Here is a 24,973-nt window from a genome sequence, read left to right as displayed (position 1 = left end):
CGCGGTCTGCTCTCCCCACACACAGAAAGAAGGTGGCGCCAATATCTTAGATACACCAGGATTTCTGGGAAATCACAAGTATTATGTCACGCCTTGTCACATCTGCATATAGCACCTGCAATGGCACTAGAATCACAAAGTTTCACTTTGACATCTAGTCAGTGGGCTAAGTCTTCATCAGTGGGTAGCATACAATTAGGCCACTAAACTGAGTCAATAGCTGTATTCACTCGGTCAATTTGACTATAGATTATAGGAGGAGACGTGAAATATAATATATTAATATGGAAACTCCAGTTCCTACCGAGAACGAAACTGCTATCCTGAAGTTTAAAGGGAAGTAGCTTAGAACAGAAAGCATTTCCTCAGTTTCTGTTAATGGTCTGCGAAAATACACAATATCATCTTGGAATTTACCTCCACACTCACAGCTGAGTAAGTTATTAATCCCTTTACTGAATGTTGTTGTATTGTAGGTTATTCTTATTCTATCTATAGTCATGCAGCCTGCTATAACATAGTACTATTATGTTGATCTGGTAGTACCTGTTTATATTTCACTTTCATCAAAAGTTCTAAGTTTCTCTGCTGTCATTTTTTTCAATATATTTGTTATGACTTGTGGTTCAGGGGGCTTTTCCCCCACTGACTTTCTCTCTGTGTGTGTTTGTGTGTTTTGTCTGTGTGTGTTTGTGTGTTTGTCTGTGTGTGAATTAAGAACATGATGAAGATGACCCCACTGTTTACGTTCCTCATCCTCTCTGCAACCCAAGGTCTGTTAGAATGAGCAGGTTACAACATGTTTTAGAAGTAACACATGATGAGTATCCTGCCCTAGAAACTGCTGCTAACCAACCAAAAAGACCATTCATACAACAAACCTTTCATGGCTAATTGTTGTCCTATTGAGCACCCTATAACAGTTTTAAGGTCGGTGTAAAATGTTTATTTGTACCGCATAAAATATTTGTACAGTACATTTAGGCTACCCTACATAGTGCACTACTCTTGACCATAGCCCAACAGGGAGCCCTGATCTAAAGTAGTGCACTATATAGGGAATAGGGTGCCATGGATACTGGTCAAATGTAGTGCACTATATAGGGAATAGGGTGCCAGGGACCCTGGTCAAAAGTAGTGCCAAAGGTCTGTTAGGGAATAGGGTGCCCTCCGTCCTCCACTGAGACGGTCTATCTTGGATGTTCTTCCCACAGAGCTGGTCAGAGGAGGCTGTACGTCATGTGACTCTCCTCCATCTCCATGTAAGTCGTGTGTCCAACCTGTTCATGTCCGGGAGGGAGAGATGGCAGTGCTCCAGTGCCCGCTGCGGACCACCATGGCAGGGCACAGGGAGGGCAACCTGACCCTGGCATGGAGCAACCACTCTGGGCCTGGGGAGCTTCAGGAGCCTGCGGTGTGGAGGTCTGAAGACACTCTCGTCATCCTGAGGGTCTCTCCCAACCAACAGGGGTCCTACTCCTGCTCTCTACTGTAAGTGTCTCTCCCAACCAACAGGGGTCCTACTCCTGCTCTCTACTGTAAGTGTCTCTCCCAAACAACAGGGGTCCTACTCCTGCTCTCTACTGTAAGTGTCTCTCCCAAACAACAGGGGTCCTACTCCTGCTCTCTACTGTAAGTGTCTGTCTCTTACAAATCTAGTTGGCCTTTTATTGTCCATTTTATCTATCATACTTTTGTTCTTCAACTGTCTTCTCCTTCCCTCTGATGTATTTTATGCGTCATTCTGTTGATGCATTGATTCATTGACTGATTGAATGGTTGATGGTTTGATTGATTGATTGGTTGATTAATGGTCATATCTCTGTCTGGACTGTTGCAGCGATGCCAGTGGCCAGCCCCTGAGAACAGCGTGGTTTAACATCACAGTGTTCTCTGGCCAGTGTTACACAGATATGGATGTGTATGTATCCACTTGCTATCTGAGACAGTCCTGTGAAAAGTTAACCTGCACGTCAGACAGCATCCCACAAAACTTCACAAAACATAATTATACGTGGTACAAGGTATGACTTCTTCTTTTCTTTGCCCCCCCCATCCCCCAGCAGTTGACAAAGTAAGTAGTAGTAAATATCCAGTGATGTTGAGTCTCCACTAGTTCTTCTTACTTGCCTTTGGCTAAAACTAAAGACATCTGCTTGAAGAGGTGTGTTTTCCCTCTAGCCGTTGGCAAGGTACTATTGAATACTCTGTCATTTTTTTTCCACTAGACCAAAAGCCACAGGGTATTTCCTGTTATTTCATGTTTTTCCCCTAGCCTGAGTGGGTGTCCTAGCTAGCATAGGGACCAGCATCAACGTTTTAGTTGTCATGGATGGTGCAGCAAAAACAACTCTCAGTTTTGTGATTAGCATCAATAGACACTGGCGTTGTATTACCTATTTATTACCAGTTGATTACCTGTTTATTAATCACATTTATTTGTAAAGTCCTTTTTACATCAGTGTGACTTTCAGTGTACTTTGTGACAAAGTGCTTATACAGAAACCCAGTCTAAAACCCCAGGAAGTAAGCAATGCACATGTAGAAGCATGGTGGCTAGGAAAAACTCCCTGTGTATTATATGTGTCTTACCTGTTATTGCCTGTTTATTACATGTTATTACCTGTTATTGCCTGTTTATTACCTGTTATTGCCTGTTATTGCCTGTGTATTACCTGTCTTACCTGTTATTGCCAGTTTATTACCTGTTATTACCTGTTATTACCTGTTATTGCCTGTTATTGCCTTTTATTGCCTGTGTATTATGTGTCTTACCTGTTATTGCCAGTTTATTACCTGTTATTGCCTGTTTATTGCTTATTATTGCCTGTTTATTACCTGCTATTGCCTGTGTATTATATGTGTCTTACCTGTGTCTTGATTAATGCATTGTAGAACTGTGACACAGAGTTACCCTCTGACTTTGGCGATGGATACCTGATGAGTGCTTCTGAAAATGACAGTGGTTACTATACCTGCACTTCATACTACACATACAACTCAAACCTCCATGATGGACAGGTGTTTACCTTGTCCAGAACCATGGAGCGGACCGTTAGAGAAGGTAAGAAGTTACTGGACAGTACTGGATATCAGGGTTGGGATTAATTACATTTCAATTCCAGTCAAGTCAGAAAGTAAATCCAATTCCAATTTGAAATGTTTATTAATTGAAAAGAATTGAAGAGAATTTGAATTTCAGTGTACTTCCTGAATCGACTGGAATTGACCCCAACCCTGCTGTATGGTTTTGGAGCTTCTGACCTTTTGCAAAGATACCTTGAAATGTATTTGTTAGTTAAGATGTATTTCATGTTTGGTGGATCTGAACCTGGGCTATAGCGGAAAGCTATAATGAAATGTATTTGTTAGTTAAGATGTATTTCATGTTTGGTGGATCTGAACCTGGGCTATAGCGGAAAGCTATAATGCAAGAACAAGGATCTGTAACTTTTGTCCATTTTGATGCTTTATTCTGATTAAAACAATTTATAGAAATAGTTTCCTTTTAACTACATTCATGTTTGTGTTTCAGCTACAGTGATATTTCTGCGTCAGCTACAGTGATATTTCTGTTTTAACTATAGTGATATTTGGTATTAGCTACAGTGATATTTCTGTTTCAGCTACAGTGATATTTCTGCATCAGCTACAGTGATATTTCTGTTTTAACTATAGTGATATTTGGTATTAGCTACAGTGATATTTCTGTTTCAGCTACAGTGATATTTGTGTTTTAACTATAGTGATATTTGGTATTAGCTACAGTGATATTTCTGTTTCAGCTACAGTGATATTTCTGTTTCAGCTACAGTGATATTTGGTATTAGCTACAGTGATATTTCTGTTTCAGCTACAGTGATATTTCTGTTTTAACAATAGTGATATTTGGTATTAGATACAGTGATATTTCTGTTTCAGCTACAGTGATATTTCTGTTTCAGCTACAGTGATATTTCTGTTTTAACCATAGTGATATTTGGTATTAGCTACAGTGATATTTCTGTTTCAGCAACAGTGATATTTCTGTTTCAGCTACAGTGATATTTGGTATTAGCTACAGTGATATTTCTGTTTCAGCTACAGTGATATTTCTGTTTCAGCTACAGTGATATTTCTGTTTCAGCTACATTGATATTTCTGTTTCAGCTACAGTGATATTTCTGTTTTAACCATAGTGATATTTGGTATTAGCTACAGTGATATTTCTGTTTCAGCTACAGTGATATTTCTGTTTCAGCTACAGTGATATTTCTGTTTCAGCTACATTGATATTTCTGTTTCAGCTACAGTGATATTTGGTATTAGCTACAGTGATATTTCTGTTTCAGCTACAGTGATATTTCTGTTTTAACCATAGTGATATTTGGTATTAGCTACAGTGATATTTTTGTTTCAGCTACAGTGATATTTCTGTTTCAGCTACAGTGATATTTCTGTTTTGACTACAGTGATATTTGTGTTTTAACTACAGGGATATTTGTGTTTTGACTACAGTGATATTTGTGTTTTGACTACAGTGATATTTGTGTTTTGACTACAGTGATATTATTGTATTGTACAGGAAGATCCCAGGTTATGCCAAAGATCATCAGACCTCAGGATGGGGAGGTTATTAATGTAGATATGGGTGAGTTCCTCTCTACTTATCTGTATGGGTGTCAATTAGTGTCTGAATTGTCACGTGGTCTCAACTTCTCAACTTACTGTTGCGAGGTAGAACAGCAGAATACACAAGGTGCAATTTCTAAATTCTTTTTCTATTGTTATGTCAGTCACTCAATTAGCCATGTCAGCTATCATATTTTATATTGGTAGGTTAGGCTAGTGGCCAGCTATCATATTTTATATTGGTAGGTTAGGCTAGTGGCCAGCTATCATATTTTATATTGGTAGGTTAGGCTAGTGGTCAGCTATCATATTTTATATTGGTAGGTTAGGCTAGTGGTCAGCTATCATATTTTATATTGGTAGGTTAGGCTAGTGGCCAGCTATCATATTTTATATTGGTAGGTTAGGCTAGTGGCCAGCTATCATATTTTATATTGGTAGGTTAGGCTAGTGGTCAGCTATCATATTTTATATTGGTAGGTTAGGCTAGTGGCCAGCTATCATATTTTATATTGGTAGGTTAGGCTAGTGGTCAGCTATCATATTTTATATTGGTAGGTTAGGCTAGTGGTCAGCTATCATATTTTATATTGGTAGGTTAGGCTAGTGGCCAGCTATCATATTTTATATTGGTAGGTTAGGCTAGTGGTCAGCTATCATATTTTATATTGGTAGGTTAGGCTAGTGGTCAGCTATCATATTTTATATTGGTAGGTTAGGCTAGTGGCCAGCTATCATATTTTATATTGGTAGGTTAGGCTAGTGGTCAGCTATCATATTTTATATTGGTAGGTTAGGCTAGTGGTCAGCTATCATATTTTATATTGGTAGGTTAGGCTAGTGGTCAGCTATCATATTTTATATTGGTAGGTTAGGCTAGTGGTCAGCTATCATATTTTATATTGGTAGGTTAGGCTAGTGGTCAGCTATCATATTTTATATTGGTAGGTTAGGCTAGTGGTCAGCTATCATATTTTATATTGGTAGGTTAGGCTAGTGGTCAGCTATCATATTTTATATTGGTAGGTTAGGCTAGTGGCCAGCTATCATATTTTATATTGGTAGGTTAGGCTAGTGGCCAGCTATCATATTTTATATTGGTAGGTTAGGCTAGTGGCCAGCTATCATATTTTATATTGGTAGGTTAGGCTAGTGGCCAGCTATCATATTTTATATTGGTAGGTTAGGCTAGTGGTCAGCTATCATATTTTATATTGGTAGGTTAGGCTAGTGGCCAGCTATCATATTTTATATTGGTAGGTTAGGCTAGTGGCCAGCTATCATATTTTATATTGGTAGGTTAGGCTAGTGGTCAGCTATCATATTTTATATTGGTAGGTTAGGCTAGTGGTCAGCTATCATATTTTATATTGGTAGGTTAGGCTAGTGGCCAGCTATCAAATTTTATATTGGTAGGTTAGGCTAGTGGCCAGCTATCATATTTTATATTGGTAGGTTAGGCTAGTGGCCAGCTATCATATTTTATATTGGTAGGTTAGGCTAGGCTAGTGGCCAGCTATCATATTTTATATTGGTAGGTTAGGCTAGTGGCCAGCTATCATATTTTATATTGGTAGGTTAGGCTAGTGGCCAGCTATCATATTTTATATTGGTAGGTTAGGCTAGTGGCCAGCTATCTTATCTAAACGTAGTAATCATGCTATGGAAAAATGTGTAGTATTGTAGGACATTAGCTTGCAAAATTTGTAAAATTGCACAAAATTAACTCTAAAACAAAAAAGTGCATGAAATGAGTAATAAAATTGCTAAATCTTCTGCTAAATGTGTAGAATTGTAGCAAACTAGCTTTAAAACAGCAACATCTTCTCTACACACCATGTCAAAATGTGTAAAATGTAAAACATTTATCTCGGGGGGGGGGGGTAACTGCGGCCCCTCATGATGAGTTCAGATGACTTGTGGCCTCCACCCCCATCCCTGCCCTAAGTATTTTATTTTATTTATTTAACTAGGCAAGTCAGTTAAGAACAAAATCTTATTTACAATGGCGGCCTAACAAAAGGCAAAAGGACTTCTGCAGGGAAGGGGGCAGGGATTAAAAATAAAAATAAAATATATATTTAGGACAAAACACGCATCATGACAACACAACACTACATAGAGACCTAAAGACAACAACATAGCAAGGCAGCAACACATGACAACACAGCATGGTCGCAACACAACATGACAACAACATGGTAGCAACACAACATCGTAGCAGCACAAAACATGGTACAAATATTATTGGGCACCGACAACAGCACAAAGGTAGACACAACAATACATCACGCTAAACAGCCACAACTGTCAGTAAGAGTGTCCATGATTGAGTCTTTGAATGAAGAGATTGAGATTAAACAGTCCAGTTTGAGTGTTTGTTGCAGCTCGTTACAGTCGCTAGCTGCAGTGAACTGAGAAGACAAGCGGCCCAGGGATGTGTGTGCTTTGGGGATCTTTAACAGAATGTGACTGGCAGAACGGGTGTTGTATATGGAGGATGAGGGCTGCAGTAGATATCTCAGATAGGGGGGAGTGAGGCCTAAGAGGGTTTTATAAATAAGCATCAACCAGTGGGTCTTGCGACTGGTATACAGAGATGACCAGTTTACAGAGGAGTATAGAGTGCAGTGATGTGTCCTATAAGGAGCATTGGTGGCAAATCTGATGGCCGAATGGTAAAGAACATCTAGCCGCTCGAGAGCACCCTTACCTGCCGATCTATAAATTATGTCTCCGTAATCTAGTATGGGTAGGGTGGTCATCTGAATCAGGGTTAGTTTGGCAGCTGGGGTGAAAGAGGAGCGATTACGATAGAGGAAACCATGTCTAGATTTAACTTTAGCCTGCAGCTTTGATATATGCTGAGAGAAGGACAGTGCACCGTCTAGCCATACTCCCAAGTACTTGTATGAGGTAACTACCTCCAGCTCTAAACCCTTGGAGGTATTAATCACACCTGTGGGGAGAGGGGCATTCTTCTTACCAAACCACATGACCTTTGTTTTGGAGGTGTTCAGAACAAGGTTAAGGGTAGAGAAAGATTGTTGGACACTAAGAAAGCTTTGTTGTAGAGCATTTAACACAAAATCCGGGGAGGGGCCAACTGAGTATAAGACTGTATCATCTGCATATAAATGGATGAGAGAGCTTCCTACTGTCTGAGCTATGTTGTTGATGTAAATTGAGAAGAGCGTGGGGCCTAGGATTGAGCCTTGGGGTACTCCTTTGGTGACAGGGAATGGCTGAGATTGTCTGACTTTATACACTGCACTCTTTGAGAGAGGTAGTTAGCAAAGTGTTAGTGAATGTTGTGTGTTTTCTCCAGGATCCACTGTGGTGGTGGTCTGCATGGCTGTCCTGTCCTCTGAATCTGACCTCTTATACTGGTTGGAAAACAGATCTTTTGTGGAGGATAACCAGGAGACCCTACCAGTGTTTTCTAACACTTCAGAGTGAGCATGTACACTCACTACAGAACAGACCTGGGTTCAAATACTATTTCAAATCACTTAACACAACACACTTGACTGTTTTCTCCAGAGAGAATGGCCATCACCAGGCATCGCTGGTGATCAGGCAGGTGTCAGAGGAGCAGCTGAGGAACAGATACACCTGTCAAGTGGAGTCTCCATCTAGGAACTCCAACGTCTCCATCATCTTCCAACAGAAGAGTAAGTCAAGCAGCCTCTGAAATTTTTATTTTACCTTTATTTAACTAGGCAAGTCAGTTAAGAACAAATTCATATTTTCAATGACGGCCTAGGAACAGTGGGTTAACTGGCTTGTTCAGGGGCAGAATGACAGATTTGTACTTTGTCAGCTCAAGGATTTGATCTTGCAACCTTTCGGTTACTAGTCCAACACTCTAACCACTAGGCTACGCTGCCACCCCAAGGGACATCTTAGCTTTCCAATCATTAAAAATATTACAGAGTCTGCCTTTATCAAACTCTACTGGTCATTTCACAGAACCCTCTCTTCTGCTCTTAGGTGACCATGACATTTAATCAAGAATAGATTATTATCTATTCTGCTCTTAGGTTACCATGACATTTAATCAAGAATAGATTATCATCACTTCTGTGTGAAATTAGGATGATTTTCTGTGATTTTTTTTCTCTCCAGTTTCTCTTTCCGCTGTACAGTAACAGCTGTTTGATATTATCAGGTTTATTTTTGTGTGTGTGTGTGTGTGTGTGTGTGTGTGTGTGTGTGTGTGTGTGTGTGTATTTCATGTCACCCTTTAGGTCCACCCCAGTTCCACTTCCTGGTGCTGGGTATAGTGGGGGTCTTTGCCGTGACGGTGGTGGTGGTGACTGTTGTCTATGTCAAGCTGAAGGTGGACATCATTCTATTTCTCAGAGATGATCTGGGTTGGCATCATCACAACGTCTCTGGTGAGAATAACACCTAACACCAAACATGCCAATGTCCCATGCAAACAATCTCGTTGTAGATCGTGTTTCACCACATGATTTGGATGAATTGTGTTAGTTTCAGATGGGATGTGTAACAACGCCTATGTCCTGTGTTATAATGCCTATCTGCTGTGTTATAATGCCTATGTGCTGTGTTACATTGTCTATGTGCTGTGTTCTAACTTGTCTGAATGGTGTGTTTCAGATGGGAAGCGTTACGATGCCTATGTGCTGTGTTATAATGCATATGTGCTGTGTTATAATGCCTATGTGCTGTGTTATAATGCCTATGTGCTGTGTTACATTGTCTATGTGCTGTGTTCTAACTTGTCTGAATGGTGTGTTTCAGATGGGAAGCGTTACGATGCCTATGTGCTGTGTTATAATGCATATGTGCTGTGTTATAATGCCTATGTGCTGTGTTATAATGCCTATGTGCTGTGTTACATTGTCTATGTGCTGTGTTCTAACTTGTCTGAATGGTGTGTTTCAGATGGGAAGCGTTACGATGCCTATGTGCTGTGTTATAATGCATATGTGCTGTGTTATAATGCCTATGTGCTGTGTTATAATGCCTATGTGCTGTGTTACATTGTCTATGTGCTGTGTTCTAACTTGTCTGAATGGTGTGTTTCAGATGGGAAGCGTTACGATGCCTATGTGCTGTGTTATAAGAGTGACACAGAATCAGGTGTCAGTGAGGAGGACAGGCGTCAGGTGGAGGAGGTGCTGGAAGAGGAGTATGGTTACAGCCTGTGTCTCTACGACCGTGACATGCTCCCTGGGGAGGGTGAGTCAGTCCACTGTCCTCACATTTGTCCTCATACTGGTGTGTGTAAGTGTGTGTGTGTGTGTGTGTGTGTGTGTGTGTGTGTGTGTGTGTGTGTGTGTGTGTGTGTGTGTGTGTGTGTTTGTATGCACTGTTCTTGAACCTGTACCTGTTTCTGTTCCTTTATCTGTACCTGTTCCTGTACCATTTCCTGTTTCTGGAACTGTATCCGTTCCTGTAGCTGTTCCTCTACCTCTTCCTCTACCTGTACCTGTTCCTCTACCTGTTTCTCTACCTGTTCCTCTACCTCTACCTGTTCCACTACCTCTACCTGTTCCTCTACCTGTTTCTCTACCTGTACCTGTTCCTCTACCTGTACCTGTTTCTCTACCTCTACCTGTTCCTCTACCTGTTCCACTACCTGTTCCTCTACCTGTTTCTCTACCTCTACCTGTTCCTCTACCTCTACCTGTTCCACTACCTCTACCTGTTCCTCTACCTGTTTCTCTACCTCTACCTGTTCCTGTACCTGTTCCTCTACCTGTTTTTCTACCTCTACTTGTTCCTCTACCTCTACTTGTTCCACTACCTGTTCTTCTACCTCTACCTGTCCTGTTCCTCTACCTCTACCTGTTCCTGTTCCTCTACCTCTACCTGTTCCTGTTCCTCTACCTGTTCCTGTTCCTCTACCTCTACCTGTTCCTCTACCTCTACCTGTTCCTCTACCTCTACCTGTTCCTGTACCTGTTCCTCTACCACTACCTGTTCCTCTACCTCTACCTGTCCTGTTCCTCTACCTCTACCTGTTCCTGTTCCTCTACCTCTACCTGTTCCTGTTCCTCTACCTCTACCTGTTCCTGTTCCTCTCCTGTTCCTGTTCCTGTACCTGTTCCTCTACCACTACCTGTTCCTCTACCTCTACCTGTCCTGTTCCTCTACCTCTACCTGTTCCTGTTCCTCTACCTCTACCTGTTCCTGTTCCTCTACCTCTACCTGTTCCTGTTCCTCTACCTGTTCCTGTTCCTCTACCTCTACCTGTTCCTCTACCTCTACCTGTTCCTGTTCCTCTACCTCTACCTGTTCCTGTTCCTCTACCTGTTCCTGTTCCTCTACCTCTACCTGTTCCTCTACCTGTTCCTCTACCTCTACCTGTTCCTCTACCTGTTCCTCTACCTGTATCCGTTCCTGTTCCTGTTCATGTTCTTGTTCCTGTATCCATCCCTGTTCTTGTTCCTGTACCTGTTCCTGTTCCTGTTCTTGTTCATGTACCTGTATCCGTTCTTGTTCCTGTGCCTGTATCTGTTCCTGTTCTTGTTCCTGTACCTGTTCCTGTTCCTGTACCTGTTCCTGTTCTTGTACCTGTTCCTGTATCTGTTCCTGTTCTTGTTCCTGTACCTGTTCCTCTACCTGAACCAGTTCCCATATCCATTCCTGTACCTGTTCCCGTTCCTGTATCTGTTCCTGTACCCGTACCCATTCCCGTACCATTTTTGTTCCTATTCCTGTATCCATACCTGTTCCTGTACATGTTCCTGTTCCTTTACATGTTCTTATTCCTGTTCAGGTTACTGTTCCTGTACAGGTTCCTGTTCCTGTTCCTGTACCCGTTCCTGTTCCTGTACTCATTCCTGTACCTGTTCCTCTACCTCTACCTGTATCCATTCCTGTTCCTCTACCTGTCCCTCTACCTCTACCTGTTCCTCTACCTGTTCTTGTTCCTGTTCCTCTACCTCTACCTGTTCCTCTACCTGTACCTGTATCCGTTCCTGTACCTGTTCCTGTACATGTTCCTGTTCCTGTACATGTTCTTATTCCTGTTCAGGTTATTGTTCCTGTACAGGTTCCTATTCCTGTACCCGTTCCTGTACCTGTACCCGTTCACATATCCATTCCCGTACCTGTTCCCGTTCCTGTACCCGTAACCATTCCCGTTCCCATTCCCATTTGTGTTCCCGTTCCTGTACCTGTTCCCGTACCCATTCCTGTACACGTTCCTGTACCTGTTCCTGTACCTGTTCCCATTCCTGTATCTGTACCTGTTCCTGTACCTATTCCTGTTCCTGTATCTGTTCCTGTACCCGTTCCCATTCCTGTATCTGTTCCTGTACCTATTCCTGTTCCTGTATCTGTACCTGTACCTATTCCTGTTCCTGTATCTGTTCCTGTACCCGTTCCTGTTCCTGTTCCTGTATCTGTACCTGTACCTATTCCTGTTCCTGTATCTGTTCCTGTACCCGTTCCTGTTCCTGTTCCTGTATCTGTTCCTGTACCTGTTCCTGTACCTGTTCCTGTATCTGTTCCTGTACCTATTCCTGTTCCTGTATCTGTTCCTGTACCCGTTCCTGTTCCTGTATCTGTATCAGTACAGTATGTGCTCTGTGTTTCCAGCGGTGGCTGAGGCGGTGCTGGGGTGTATAGAGCAGAGCCGGAGACTGATCCTGGTGCCCAGCAGCCTGGGGCTGAACCCAGGGCAGGACAGCCAGTATAGTCTGCTCACTGGGCTCCATGCTGCACTGGTGGAACGGCAGACATGGCTGGTCCTCATCCAGACAGAGTCAGCCCCAGACAGCCAGGTAGTTATGCCTATGGACGAGTTCTGCCTATGGATGACAGTTAGCTTTGTGGGTGTGTCCCAAATGGCACCCTATTCCCTATATAGTGTTATGGGCCCTGGTCTAAAGTAGTGCACTATAAAGGGAATAGGGTGCCATTTGGGACGATACCGTTGGTGAATGTGCGCTGTCCCTGTCAAATCAATTTCCCAAATTAACAGATAGACCTGGAGCTGATGCCATGCTGTCTTTCAAACTAAATAAACAGATAGACCTGGAGCTGATGCCATGCTGTCTTTCAAACTAAATAAACAGATAGACCTGGAGCTGATGCCATGCTGTCTTTCAAACTAAATAAACAGGTAGACCTGGAGCTGATGCCATGCTGTCTTTCAAACTAAATAAACAGGTAGACCTGGAGCTGATGCCATGCTGTCTTTCAAACTAAATAAACAGATAGACCTGGAGCTGATGCCATGCTGTCTTTCAAACTAAATAAACAGATAGACCTGGAGCTGATGCCATGCTGTCTTTCAAACTAAATAAACAGATAGACCTGGAGCTGATGCCATGATGTCTTTCAAACTAAATAAACAGATAGACCTGGAGCTGATGCCATGCTGTCTTTCAAACTAAATAAACAGATAGACCTGGAGCTGATGCCATGCTGTCTTTCAAACTAAATAAACAGATAGACCTGGAGCTGATGCCATGCTGTCTTTCAAACTAAATAAACAGGTAGACCTGGAGCTGATGCCATGCTGTCTTTCAAACTAAATAAACAGGTAGACCTGGAGCTGATGCCATGCTGTCTTTCAAACTAAATAAACAGGTAGACCTGGAGCTGATGCCATGCTGTCTTTCAAACTAAATAAACAGATAGACCTGGAGCTGATGCCATGCTGTCTTTCAAACTAAATAAACAGGTAGACCTGGAGCTGATGCCATGCTGTCTTTCAAACTAAATAAACAGGTAGACCTGGAGCTGATGCCATGCTGTCTTTCTGATTTAACTCCATTTCTTTTCAAACTGCTTCAATTCCATTTCTTTTCATTTCTTTTCAAACTGCTTCAACTCCATTTCCTTTTCAAACTGCTTCAACTCCATTTCCTTTAAAACGGCTTCAACTTCTTTTCAAACTGCTTCAACTCCATTTCCTTTCCAAAGCTGACTAGAAACACTTTGTATTTTTCCACTTTTGCAATTGGTTGTGCATGTTTGTTTTCAGTGCGTTTTTGAGATTCTATTTTGTAATGAAAAGCGCTATATCAGCTAAATTAGTAATTGTAGCAACCTTAACACAACACCTAGTCAAATCAAATCAAATTGATTTATATAGCCCTTCTTACATCAGCTGATATCTCAAAGTGCTGTACAGAAACCCAGCCTAAAACCCCAAACAGCAAGCAATGCAGGTGTAGAAGCACGGTGGCTAGGAAAAACTCCCTAGAAAGGCCAAAACCTAGGAAGAAACCTAGAGAGGAACCAGGCTATGAGGGGTGGCCAGTCCTCTTCTGGCTGTGCCGGGTGGAGATTATAACAGCACATGGCCTAGATGTTCAAATGTTCATAAATGACCAGCATGGTCAAATAATAATAATCATAGTAGTTGTCGAGGGTGCAACAGGTCAGTAACACAAGAGTAAGTGTCAGTTGGCTTTTTCATAGCCGATCTTTGAGAGTATCTCTACCGCTCCTGCTGTCTCTAGAGAGTTGAAAACAGCAGGTCTGGGACAGGTAGCACGTCCGGTGAATAGGTCAGGGTTCCAGCAGGTCTGGGACAGCAGGTCTGGGACAGGTAGCACGTCCGGTGAACAGGTCAGGGTTCTATAGCTGCAGGCAGAACAGTTGGAACTAGTGATCTTGTCAAGGGGTTCGGATCTCTTGGTGTAACAACTAAGGTGTTGGGTCGGCAGTTGGTGGACCTCCGTTCAAGTCCCGGGCGGGGCTACCCCCAAAAATTCACTACATTATTCTGTAAATGTTTTAGGTGGATCTGGAGCTGGACTCCCTCCCTGAGGCCCTGCGGCTGCTGGCCCAGTCAGGACACACCGTCACCTGGAGAGGCTCCCACTCCAAACCCCTCTCCTCACCCTTCTGGAAGGAGCTGCGCTACCGTATGCCTGCCAGGACCAGACGGCGCCCCCCGAAGGATGAGAGGACCATTCTGTGATTATATAGGCTCCAGGGCAGGGTTTGGGTTCAGTCAATTCACAAAGTAAACTCAAATTCAAATGAAATAATGGCATCTATTTTCAATTATTTAAAAAATAACTTCAACTTTACCACAACCCTGCTCCGGGTGAAATAAATGCATCTAACGTGATTAATGTGCCATTTTTAACTATAAGAGTGAAATAGTTTCAGCAACAGAATGGTGTGGGCTTACCTCAGCAACAGAATGGTGTGGGCTTACCTCAGCAACAGAATGGTGTGGGCTTACCTCAGCAACAGAATGGTGTGGGCTTACCCCAGCAACAGAATGGTGTGGGCTTACCCCAGCAACAGAATGGTGTGGGCTTACCTCAGCAACAGAATGGTGTGGGCTTACCTCAGCAACAGAATGGTGTGGGCTTACCTCAGCAACAGAATGGTGTGGGCTTACCTCAGCAACAGAATGGTGTGGGCTTACCCCAGCAACAGAATGGTGTGGGCTTACCACAGCAACAGAATGGTGTGGGCTTACCCCAGCAACAGAATGGTGTGGGCTTACCACAGCAACAGAATGGTGTGGGCTTACCCCAGCAACAGAATGGTGTGGGCTTACCCCAGCAACAGAATGGTGTGGGCTTACCCCAGCAACAGAATGGTGTGGGCTTACCCCAGCAACAGAATGGTGTGGGCTTACCCCAGCAACAGAATGGTGTGGGCTTACCCCAGCAACAGAATGGTGTGGGCTTACCTCAGCAACAGAATGGTGTGGGCTTACCTCAGCAACAGAATGGTGTGGGCTTACCTCAGCAACAGAATGGTGTGGGCTTACCTCAGCAACAGAATGGTGTGGGCTTACCCCAGCAACAGAATGGTGTGGGCTTACCCCAGCAACAGAATGGTGTGGGCTTACCCCAGCAACAGAATGGTGTGGGCTCACCCCAGCAACAGAATGGTGTGGGCTTACCCCAGCAACAGAATGGTGTGGACTTACCCCAGCAACAGAATGGTGTGGGCTTACCCCAGCAACAGAATGGTGTGGGCTTACCCCAGCAACAGAATGGTGTGGGCTTACCTCAGCAACAGAATGGTGTGAGCTTACCCCAGCAACAGAATGGTGTGGGCTTACCCCAGCAACAGAATGGTGTGGGCTTACCCCAGCAACAGAATGGTGTGGGCTTATCCCAGCAACAGAATGGTGTGGGCTTACCCCAGCAACAGAATGGTGTGGACTTACCCCAGGAACAGAATGGTGTGGGCTTACCCCAGCAACAGAATGGTGTGGGCTTACCCCAGCAACAGAATGGTGTGGGCTTACCCCAGCAACAGAATGGTGTGGGCTTCTCCCAGCAACAGAATGGTGTGGGCGTATACCGGTCATTAAAAATATTAATGCGACTAGACCGCTGATTGGCGAGCTCGGCCAATGAACCAACATTACGTCATGTTCTATGAGGAAATAGTAAGAAGTGTATTTCAGATATAAGTTTGAGGTGGGGTTTTTGTGTGTTTTTGTTTTCTCAAATGTATGCATTGGCCACAAATACGAGTATAGGACATTATTTGGGTATGAGTTAATGGAATATGAACTTGTAAAAGTGAGATTTTCACTGGAAGTTACTTTAAGACCCATTGACTTCCATCCAAAACTACCACGGCATTCTCTGCTTGTCCAGTGGACAGAAGAATTGTCTTTCTCGCTCTACCTGTTTCTCTCTGTTACCAGTCGGGGGCCACCCCCCCCCCCAAAAAAAAGCTTTTAGAGATTCAAGGAAAGACCACGCACAGCAGCAGGTCACACCTCAATGTACTTACGTGCACTCCCAACAAACATGAAACAGAAGTGACATTGAGAGGAAATGCATGAATTCCTTGGCCCTGATATTTCATAGGGCTGTATGTAGGAGGCTGCTATGATAAGAATCACAATAGAATCACCAAGTACATTGACATGAACCAGGAATTTGACCTGGTGAAATGATGCTGACAACAACAGTAAACAGAATGTCCAGACAGGATATATAGATGAAGATTTATCTCATAATCCACATAGTATGAGTAGATGGGATTATGACATGTATTGATGAAGTCATTGACGACTGATTACATTTGTCTTGTTTTGTGTTAACTTATTTGGTGTTTTAGTTCTGTTTTATCAAGACAGTATTAATTATTAAGCCTTTATTTTAATGTGCATAGGATCTATGGGACCTGGTCAAAAGTAGTGGACTATATGGGACATAGCCTCACTGATTCTGTCAAAAGATGTCAAACTAAGTCTGTGCCAAAGCCTGTATCATTCATTACAGAACATATCTGTCCACCCTACTCTGTTTGCATGTATTGGTCTATAGACTCACCACTGTTCAGTGTTACTAATGTATTGACACTGTGCTTCAATAAATGTTTTCTACTTGCAACAAATCTGTCTTCTCTTACATCACAGATCAGCCTTGCATACTTACACAGACACATTTCACACTCCGGCTACCCACACCCACAGATGCACAGAAACCCGAAGATAGTGTGAAACTTCTAGCGAAGTAGAGCTCTCTGCATTTAACCAGGAAATAGACGTTGACACATAGGAAACTGGTGGTCATGTTTTCACATTGTGCATCTCTGAGGGGAGCCAGTATCAGATATGATTGGTTTCCAACCATCTACGAGGCAAGCTGCACAGACTAGTGGCTAAAGAAGAACAGGGCAGTGGAATGCAGGGAAACTAGTTCAGATGCGTCCCTTTTCATTTACTAGGAAAGGACTGACAGCTATTTGTCTGGTTTTAGAGTGGTGAAAGAGATTCTGTTTCCAGGAAACCCAGATCCTTGTGACAGTTATGACACGCAGTGGTGGGTTTGATATTGGACTGAATGAAGTGCTGGGTTTGATATTGGACTGAATGAAGTGCTGGGTTTGATATTGGACTGAATGAAGTGGTGGGTTTGATATTGGACTGAATGAAGTGCTGGGTTTGATATTGGACTGAATGAAGTGCTGGGTTTGATATTGGAATTAATGAAGTGCTGGGTTTGATATTGGAATTAATGAAGTGCTGGGTTTGATATTGGACTGAATGAAGTGCTGGGTTTGATATTGGACTGAATGAAGTGGTGGGTTTGATATTGGACTGAATGAAGTGCTGGGTTTGATATTGGAATGAATGAAGTGCTGGGTTTGATATTGGAATGAATGAAGTGCTGAGTTTGATATTGGAATGAATGAAGTGCTGAGTTTGATATTGGAATGAATGAAGTGGTGAATTTGATATTGGACTGAATGAAGTGGTGCGGAGTGATGCACCCTGGACCGTCACTGGCTTTAGCAATCATCGCATGTTTTCTGCAGAGATACTTCTGTGAAAGTCGCTGGGACAAGGAAGAAGGTACTTATCTTTATTATCAAACAATTGTACAAAACAACATTTATAGATTTTAACAGGATTCCATGTGCATATAGACATTTCATATGCCTTCAGTATTAATGACATTATACATACATCTGTGTGTAATGAGAGATGTCTTTCTTGTGTGACACGTGTAGGTTTGAAGCCACGCTCAGAGACGTACGGCTACAAAGCTTTCTCTGGGGAGGGGTTTGTCATGCAATGTAACAAACCACAGTCCACCGGTCTCTGTGAGCGCCTCTACAACATCACAGCCAGCTCTGAGGAAGCTGATTGGTCGAGGGCCGAGGGGGAAACCAATAGAGACAGAGATTTCCTCAGAGATGACGGGGCCGTGACAGGACGGGGGAACGCGCTCTGGTTCTCTACCGTTACCGCAAAGGACTCTGGGAAGTACACATGCCACACAGGGTAGGTAGTCTGTATTGACTCTGTTTGGGTGGGCCCCTCGTCCTGTTTCACAGGGTAGGTAGTCTGTATTGACTCTGTTTGGGTGGGCCCCTCTCTCTGTTTCCTGCCCTTTGATCAGAAGAAGTGAGAGAAGCTTTGGTGGAACGAACGGATGAAGTGAAGTAGGCTAACTTTCCAAAACATGCCACGTCATTACATGAATTCTCTTCAGGACCAAAACGCCTTCAAAAAGACAGTACAAATGCGGTTCTTTCTTTGAACAGTTTGCCTGGGTTTGACTTTGAAAAATAGTTTGCCTATATTTGACCTTTCCAGAACACAATGTGTGAATTTGAATGTGTGTTGTTAATATCACAGTGGTATGGTGATCCACTTCTATGTGGAGGTGCTGGAGAGGGCCAGCCTGGGGTGCAGGGACACAGAGGAGAACAGGGTCACTCTGGTTCTGGGCAAAGGTGGCAGGATCCCCTGCCCTGGGATCAAATGTCAGACACAGAGGTCAGAGGTCACATGGTACAAGGTGATTATTCCAGCAGATTTATGGATGGATGGATGATGGATGGATGGATGGATGGATGGATGGATGGTGGGTGATATATTGATGAACGGCAGGTTTTACCTGATGTTTGTTTCTCTTCAGAATGTAATTATGGTATCACTCCACTGCATCTAAGACTTTACACAAACTCCTAACCTTTAGTAAACACAAGTACAAGCCTTACACACCCGTGTGACCGGTTACACACCTACTCACCTGTGACAGGTCAACACATGCATGGAATAAATAGACCAATGTACAAAGAAGTGAACAAACGGCTGAACAGGCAAACAAGTGAGTAATGGCTTTATGTCATGGGTTTCTCTGCAGGATGCCAGGCCTGTGTGTGAGATACAGGAGAAGAGGACTATCTCTGTGGTAGACAGGTATACTCTTCTGCTGGGTACTGTCTATGTGAGTGATGCTACACTGTATTTCTGTGACTACACCTATGAAGACAACGGGATCCCCTGGACAGTCAGGAGATCTGTTAACGTCTCGGTCATACGTAAGTACGGGAGGACTGTCGCTGCAGGCTCTGTCTTCCAACACACACCACACAAGAGTGTTCAGATGAACGCACGCCCATACACACACCACACAAGCACGATCACATGCACACACTTACGAATCGCACACAAACACCACATGTGCTCGTTCACATGAACGCACACATACTGTACACACACATTCTAGTAAATGTCACTTTTACCTCCACAGCGGCTGACACCACAGACCCTCCACAGATTACTTATCCCCATGGCAACAAGGAGGGTGTGGAGCTGGGTGAGTGCAGAGCCTGAGGTTGAATGATTGATTGATTTGATGATGGCAGGTGTATAGAGTATGATCACTGTGTTTCACCAGTTTATGGCTTCGTCCTAAATGGCAACCTATTCACTATATAGTGCACTACTTTAGACCAGAGCCCTATGGGATAGTGCACTACTTTAGACCAGAGCCCTATGGGTAGTGCACTAATTTAGACCAGAGCCATATGGGGTAGTGTACTACTTTAGACCACAGCCCTATGGGGTAGTGCACTACTTTAGACCAGAGCCCTATGGGGTAGTGCACTACTTTAGACCAGAGCCCTATGGGGTAGTGCACTACTTTAGACCAGAGCCCTATGGGGTAGTGCACTACTTTAGACCAGAGCCCTATGGGTAGTGCACTACTTTAGACCAGAGCCCTATGGGTTAGTGCACTACTTTAGACCAGAGCCCTATGGGGTAGTGCACTACTTTAGACCAGAGCTCTATGGGGTAGTGCACTACTTTAGACCAGAGCCCTATGGGGTAGTGCACTACTTTAGACCAGAGCCCTATGGGGTAGTGCACTACTTTAGACCAGAGCCCTATGGGGTAGTGCACTAATTTTGACCAGAGCCCTATGGGATAGTGCACTACTTTTGACCAGAGCCCTATGGGATAGTGCACTACTTTTGACCAGAGCCCTATGGGGTAGTGCACTACTTTAGACCAGAGCCCTATGGGGTAGTGCACTACTTTAGACCAGAGCCCTATGGGGTAGTGCACTACTTTAGACCAGAGCTCTATGGGGTAGTGCACTAATTTTGACCAGAGCCCTATGGGATAGTGCACTACTTTTGACCAGAGCCCTATGGGATAGTGCACTACTTTTGACCAGAGCCCTATGGGGTAGTGCACTATATAGGTAATAGGGATGGAACCTAGTCCTTATATCAACCCTCTATTCCCCAGGGGAGCCTCATAATCTGAGCTGTCAGGTGCAGTTTGGGTTCCAGAGGACCTTTGACCCAGTGGTCCAGTGGTGGATCAGTTCCCATAGCAACCATGAAGGCATGATGAAACTGATGGAGATGGAGGCACAGTGAGCTGGATCTCATTTTTGTTGTTGATGCTCGTCATGTGTTATTGTATATTAAGCATTAACATTAATGAAGGAATGATTTATTCATGAAACTTTTCTTTTGTCAGGCACCCACCTATCATTAAAATAATACTGTGTATCACTGTAGGCTATGCCTACGTCCCAAATTGGCACCCTAGTCCCTACATAGTGCACAGTGTACTTTATAGGGAACAGGATGCCATTTGGGCCACAACCAAATCAAATCAAATCAAATGTATTTATATATCCCTTCTTACATCAGCTGATGTCACAAAGTGCTGTACAGAAACCCAGCTTAAAACCCCAAACAGCAAGCAATGCAGGTGTAGAAGCACGGTGGCTAGGAAAAAACTCCCTAGAAAGGCCAGAACCTAGGAAGAAACCTAGAGAGGAACCAGGCTATGAGGGGTGGCCAGTCCTCTTCTGGCTGTGCCGGGTAACAGAACATGGCCAAGATGTTCAAATGTTCATAAATGACCAGCATGGTCAAATAATAATAATCACAGTAGTTGTCGAGGGTGCAACAGGTCAGCACCTCAGGAGTAAATGCCAGTTGGCTTTTCATAGCCGACCAGAGGGTCACCTTCTGTTTCCTCTCCAGGCAGGTGAGGGAAAGGAGTATTGAAGAGTTTGAGTTCACGGTCACCAGGACAGCTCAAATCCCGGAGGTGACCCAGCTACACCTGGACTCCACCTTCACCTGTCTGGCCCAGAACTCTGTAGGCAACAGCAGCGTCACCATCAGGCTGATAAGGAAATCTGCAGGTACCAGAAGAACACTGATGGGGTGTGTCTCAATCATCTCTGCTTTCTCCCCAAGTGTGCACTTGTTCACTTCCCTTCATGGATTTTGAATGAAATTACTAGTTTTATGGCAACTCCCTCCTGCACCTGCCTGGTCCAATCCAATGGTTTTCAATTTGTTGGGAGTAATGAACAAGTTCCCACATCTAGAGGAAGTAGAGATAATTGGAACGCAGCCCTAGTCTCTCATTACATCTGATTTGGTTCAGGGTACCAAGGTTATCCTACCACGAGTCAGATCCATTTTTCAGAGGACACTAGCAATGTATTTTTACTTAATAACCCTATCTTGTCATACTGTTATCTGAGACAACAACTCTCCTATGTGTTATAATTAAGCAATAATGCCCGAGGGGGTGTGGTATGTGGCCAATATACCACGGCTATGGGCTGTTATTATGCACGACGCAACGCGGAGTGCCTGGATACAGCCCTTAGCTGTGGTATGTTGGCAAATACCACAAACCACCGAGGTGCCTTAGTGCTATTATAAACTGGTTACCAACGTAATTAGAGCAGTAAAAATAAATGTTTTGTCATACCCGTGGTATACGGCTGTCAGCCAATCAGCATTCAGGACTCGAACCACCCAGTTTCTAATGTGTATTTTGTAATGTTGTTTCAGTTTCCCGTGTGCTGGTGATAGTGTGTCCGGTGGTGTCTCTGCTGTTTGTAGCTGGGCTGGGCATTACAGTGCATGTCTACTGGCTAGAGATCTCTATTCTCTACAGAATCTACCTGCCATACAAACAGACCCCCACAGGTCAGCAACACATCTCTCTCACACACACACACACACACACACACACACACACACACACACACACACACACACACACACACACACACACACACACACACACACACACACACACACACACACACACACACACACAGCCACAAGATAAGATAAGATATGAGGAAAACAAATCACAGGATATCTTGATTTGGGGTTTTCTCCTCCCACTCTTACCAAGTATCTAATGGCTGATATATGGTGTCCATCTCCTCCACTCCCACTCTTACACACACATGAAAACACACACTGTCAGATTAAAGCTATCTAGCTTCTAGGCAAGCCTCAAATCTAGCAATCAGGAAATGACTGTTTCAACTTGACTTGTTACAACCTCAAACCACACAGAAAGATGGCTGGGTGTTCTGAAAAAAAAGCCAGTTGTCAGTTCTTTGAAATTACGTCATAACTGTCCTAACTGTCATCACTGTCCTAACTGTCATCACTGTCCTAACTGTCATCACTGTCCTAACTGCCATCACTGTCATCACTGTCCTAACTGTCATCACTGTCCTAACTGTCATCACTGTCCTAACTGTCATCACTGTCATCACTGTCCTAACTGTCATCACTGTCCTAACTGTCATCACTGTCCTAACTGTCATCACTGTTCTAACTGTCATCACTGTCCTAACTGTCATAACTGTCCTAACTGTCATCACTGTCCTAACTGTCATCACTGTCATCACTGTCCTAACTGTCATCACTGTCCTAACTGTCATCACTGTCCTAACTGTCATCACTGTTCTAACTGTCATCACTGTCCTAACTGTCATAACTGTCCTAACTGTCATCACTGTCCTAACTGTCATCACTGTCCTAACTGTCATCACTGTCCTAACGGTCATCACTGCAGTACGATGTGTTGTATTATGTGTTTAAAAAAGGGTTGGGGTCAGTTCAAATTGAAATCAGTCAATTCGGGAAGTATCCTGAAATGTTAAAAAGAACACCTATTTTCAATGATTCATCAATAAACTGTATTGACCCTGTAACTTCAATGTCTCTTCTCTCTCCTTCCCTGTATTGATCCTGTAACCTGAATGTCTCTTCTCTCTCCTTCCCTGTATTGATCCTGTAACCTGAATGTCTCTTCTCTCTCCTTCCCTGTATTGACCCTGTAACCTGAATGCCTCTTCTCTCTCCTTCCCTGTATTGACCCTGTAACCTGAATGTCTCTTCTCTCTCCTTCCCTGTATTGACCCTGTAACCTGAATGTCTCTTCTCTCTCCTTCCCTGTATTGACCCTGTAACCTGAATGTCTCTTCTCTCTCCTTCCCTGTATTGACTCTGTAGATGACAAGGAATATGATGCCTTTGTGTCCTACGTGCCCAGCTCTTCCTCTGAGGAGGCGGGGGGACGAGGAAGAGGAGTAAGAGAGGAGCCACTGGAGGTGCTTCTGCCCAGGGTTCTGGAGGGGCAGTGGGGCTACCGCCTCTTTCTGCTAGAGAGAGACCTGCTGCCGGGCGGAGGTGAGTTCTAGGCTGCATCTCAAATGGCACCCTATTCCCTATTTAGTGTACTACTAAAAAGTAGGGTACTATATAGAGAAAGGCTGCCATTTAGGACGCATAATAGTCTGGTCCCAGACCAGTTTGTGCTGTAGAGCCAGCCAACGACCATAGGAGTTAGCTATACTGCACAAACTGATCTAGGTTATAGTTGAGCAGGCCATGTGAATAGAAACAGTCACATTACCAGATTAGACTGTAAAACATTGCCATTGAATGTACAGTTGGCCTAGAGATGGCAGCTTTCAAATGAAATGTATTTTGAAGAATGTGTGGTTCCCAGAGTCACTGTTTTACTGTCAGATTTTGACAGTCTGCATAACTATCATGTCTCACTGCCAAGCATGACACTTGTGTGGTGTTTGTGGTTTTGTGTTTGTGTGTGTGTGTATGCATATCTGGTGTGTGTGTTCTGTGCTTTAGCGTATGCAGAGGATGTGGTGTGTGCGATCCGCAGCAGCAGGCGACTGGTGTGTGTCCTGAGTCCTGACTACCTGGCCAGTACTTGTCTGTTTGAACTGGAGACAGGCATCAGAGCCTTACAACAAGACCCACACCTCAGGCTCATCCTCATCTGGACCAGCCCCAACCCCAGCAGCCCCAGCACCACCAGCCCCAGCACCACCAGCCCCAAACCCAGCAGCCCCAGCCACAGCACCACCAGCACCACCAGCCCCAACCCCAGCAGCCCCAGCCCCAGCACCACCAGCCCCAACCCCAGCCCTAGCACCACCAGCCCCAACCCCAGCACCACCAGCCCCACCAGTCCCAGCACCACCAGCCCCAACCCCAGTCCTAGCCCCAGCACCACTAGCCCAACCAGCAGCAGGCCTCTATCTCTACCCCTGTCTCACACCCTGGGCCTGGTGGCTCCAGCCTTACCGCTGCCCCCACTGGTTCGGAGGGCCATCAGAGTCCTGCCTGCTCTGCACTGGACCCCCCAGGACCAGGGAAGGATGATAACTAGCTCCAACTCTGGATCACGGTTCTGGAGATCCCTCCACAAGGCCATGCCAGCCCAGAGTGGGACTGGGACAGACACATAGACACTCTTAGACAGACACACAGACACCCAGGACAGAGGGACTGTTTTGTAGCTGTTAAAAGTTCTCAATGCCTGGGCTGG

At 44.1% G+C, this 24,973-nt stretch overlaps 2 protein-coding genes across 5 annotated transcripts; both read left to right on the top strand.

The window, feature by feature from the left end:
• The first annotated feature begins 161 nt into the window (after nt 1-161).
• Nucleotides 162-14,680, top strand: LOC115188720 (interleukin-18 receptor 1-like). 4 transcript variants are annotated; one of them, XM_029747466.1, is made up of 12 exons: nt 162-435; nt 719-773; nt 1,215-1,491; nt 1,841-2,024; nt 2,896-3,064; nt 4,565-4,630; nt 7,940-8,066; nt 8,155-8,285; nt 8,862-9,011; nt 9,670-9,822; nt 12,190-12,374; nt 14,345-14,680. In XM_029747466.1, exons 2-12 carry the CDS (start codon nt 722-724, stop codon nt 14,525-14,527), a joined length of 1,677 nt encoding a protein of 558 aa, XP_029603326.1. In that variant the 5' UTR covers nt 162-435; nt 719-721; the 3' UTR covers nt 14,528-14,680. The 4 variants fall into 4 exon arrangements, with proteins under 4 accessions (XP_029603326.1, XP_029603327.1, XP_029603328.1 ...); XM_029747467.1 differs by lacking the exon at nt 162-435 and having other exon boundaries at nt 454-773; XM_029747468.1 differs by lacking the exons at nt 162-435; nt 719-773 and having other exon boundaries at nt 1,407-1,632.
• A 2,439-nt stretch (nt 14,681-17,119) lies between these two features.
• LOC115188704 (interleukin-18 receptor accessory protein-like) lies at nt 17,120-24,893 on the top strand. Its single transcript, XM_029747429.1, has 11 exons — nt 17,120-17,890; nt 18,049-18,322; nt 18,680-18,842; nt 19,191-19,368; nt 19,581-19,646; nt 20,585-20,714; nt 21,337-21,500; nt 22,165-22,302; nt 23,632-23,808; nt 24,271-24,519; nt 24,724-24,893. The coding sequence occupies exons 1-11, from the start codon at nt 17,785-17,787 to the stop codon at nt 24,891-24,893; spliced, it is 1,815 nt and encodes a 604-aa protein (XP_029603289.1). The 5' UTR covers nt 17,120-17,784.
• Nucleotides 24,894-24,973: the final 80 nt, after the last annotated feature.

This window comes from Salmo trutta, unplaced genomic scaffold (genome assembly GCF_901001165.1).
Source record: "Salmo trutta unplaced genomic scaffold, fSalTru1.1, whole genome shotgun sequence".
NCBI classification, from domain to species: Eukaryota; Metazoa; Chordata; class Actinopteri; order Salmoniformes; family Salmonidae; genus Salmo; species Salmo trutta.
Note: the sequence above shows the minus strand (reverse complement) of the source record. Positions and strands in the feature narration are given on the sequence as shown.

What these genes read in the sequence shown, in the direction of transcription:
- LOC115188720 (XM_029747466.1), top strand. Translation starts at nt 722, where the DNA reads ATGATGAAGATGACCCCACTGTTTACGTTCCTCATCCTCTCTGCAACC. An exon ending in CATCCTCTCTGCAACCCAAG is followed by an intron (nt 774 to 1,214) that starts GTCTGTTAGAAT and finishes TTCTTCCCACAG; the next exon opens with AGCTGGTCAGAGGAGGCTGT. An exon ending in TGACATGCTCCCTGGGGAGG is followed by an intron (nt 9,823 to 12,189) that starts GTGAGTCAGTCC and finishes CTGTGTTTCCAG; the next exon opens with CGGTGGCTGAGGCGGTGCTG.
- LOC115188704 (XM_029747429.1), top strand. Translation starts at nt 17,785, where the DNA reads ATGAAGTGGTGCGGAGTGATGCACCCTGGACCGTCACTGGCTTTAGCA. An exon ending in CAAGGAGGGTGTGGAGCTGG is followed by an intron (nt 19,647 to 20,584) that starts GTGAGTGCAGAG and finishes TCTATTCCCCAG; the next exon opens with GGGAGCCTCATAATCTGAGC. An exon ending in AGACCTGCTGCCGGGCGGAG is followed by an intron (nt 23,809 to 24,270) that starts GTGAGTTCTAGG and finishes TCTGTGCTTTAG; the next exon opens with CGTATGCAGAGGATGTGGTG.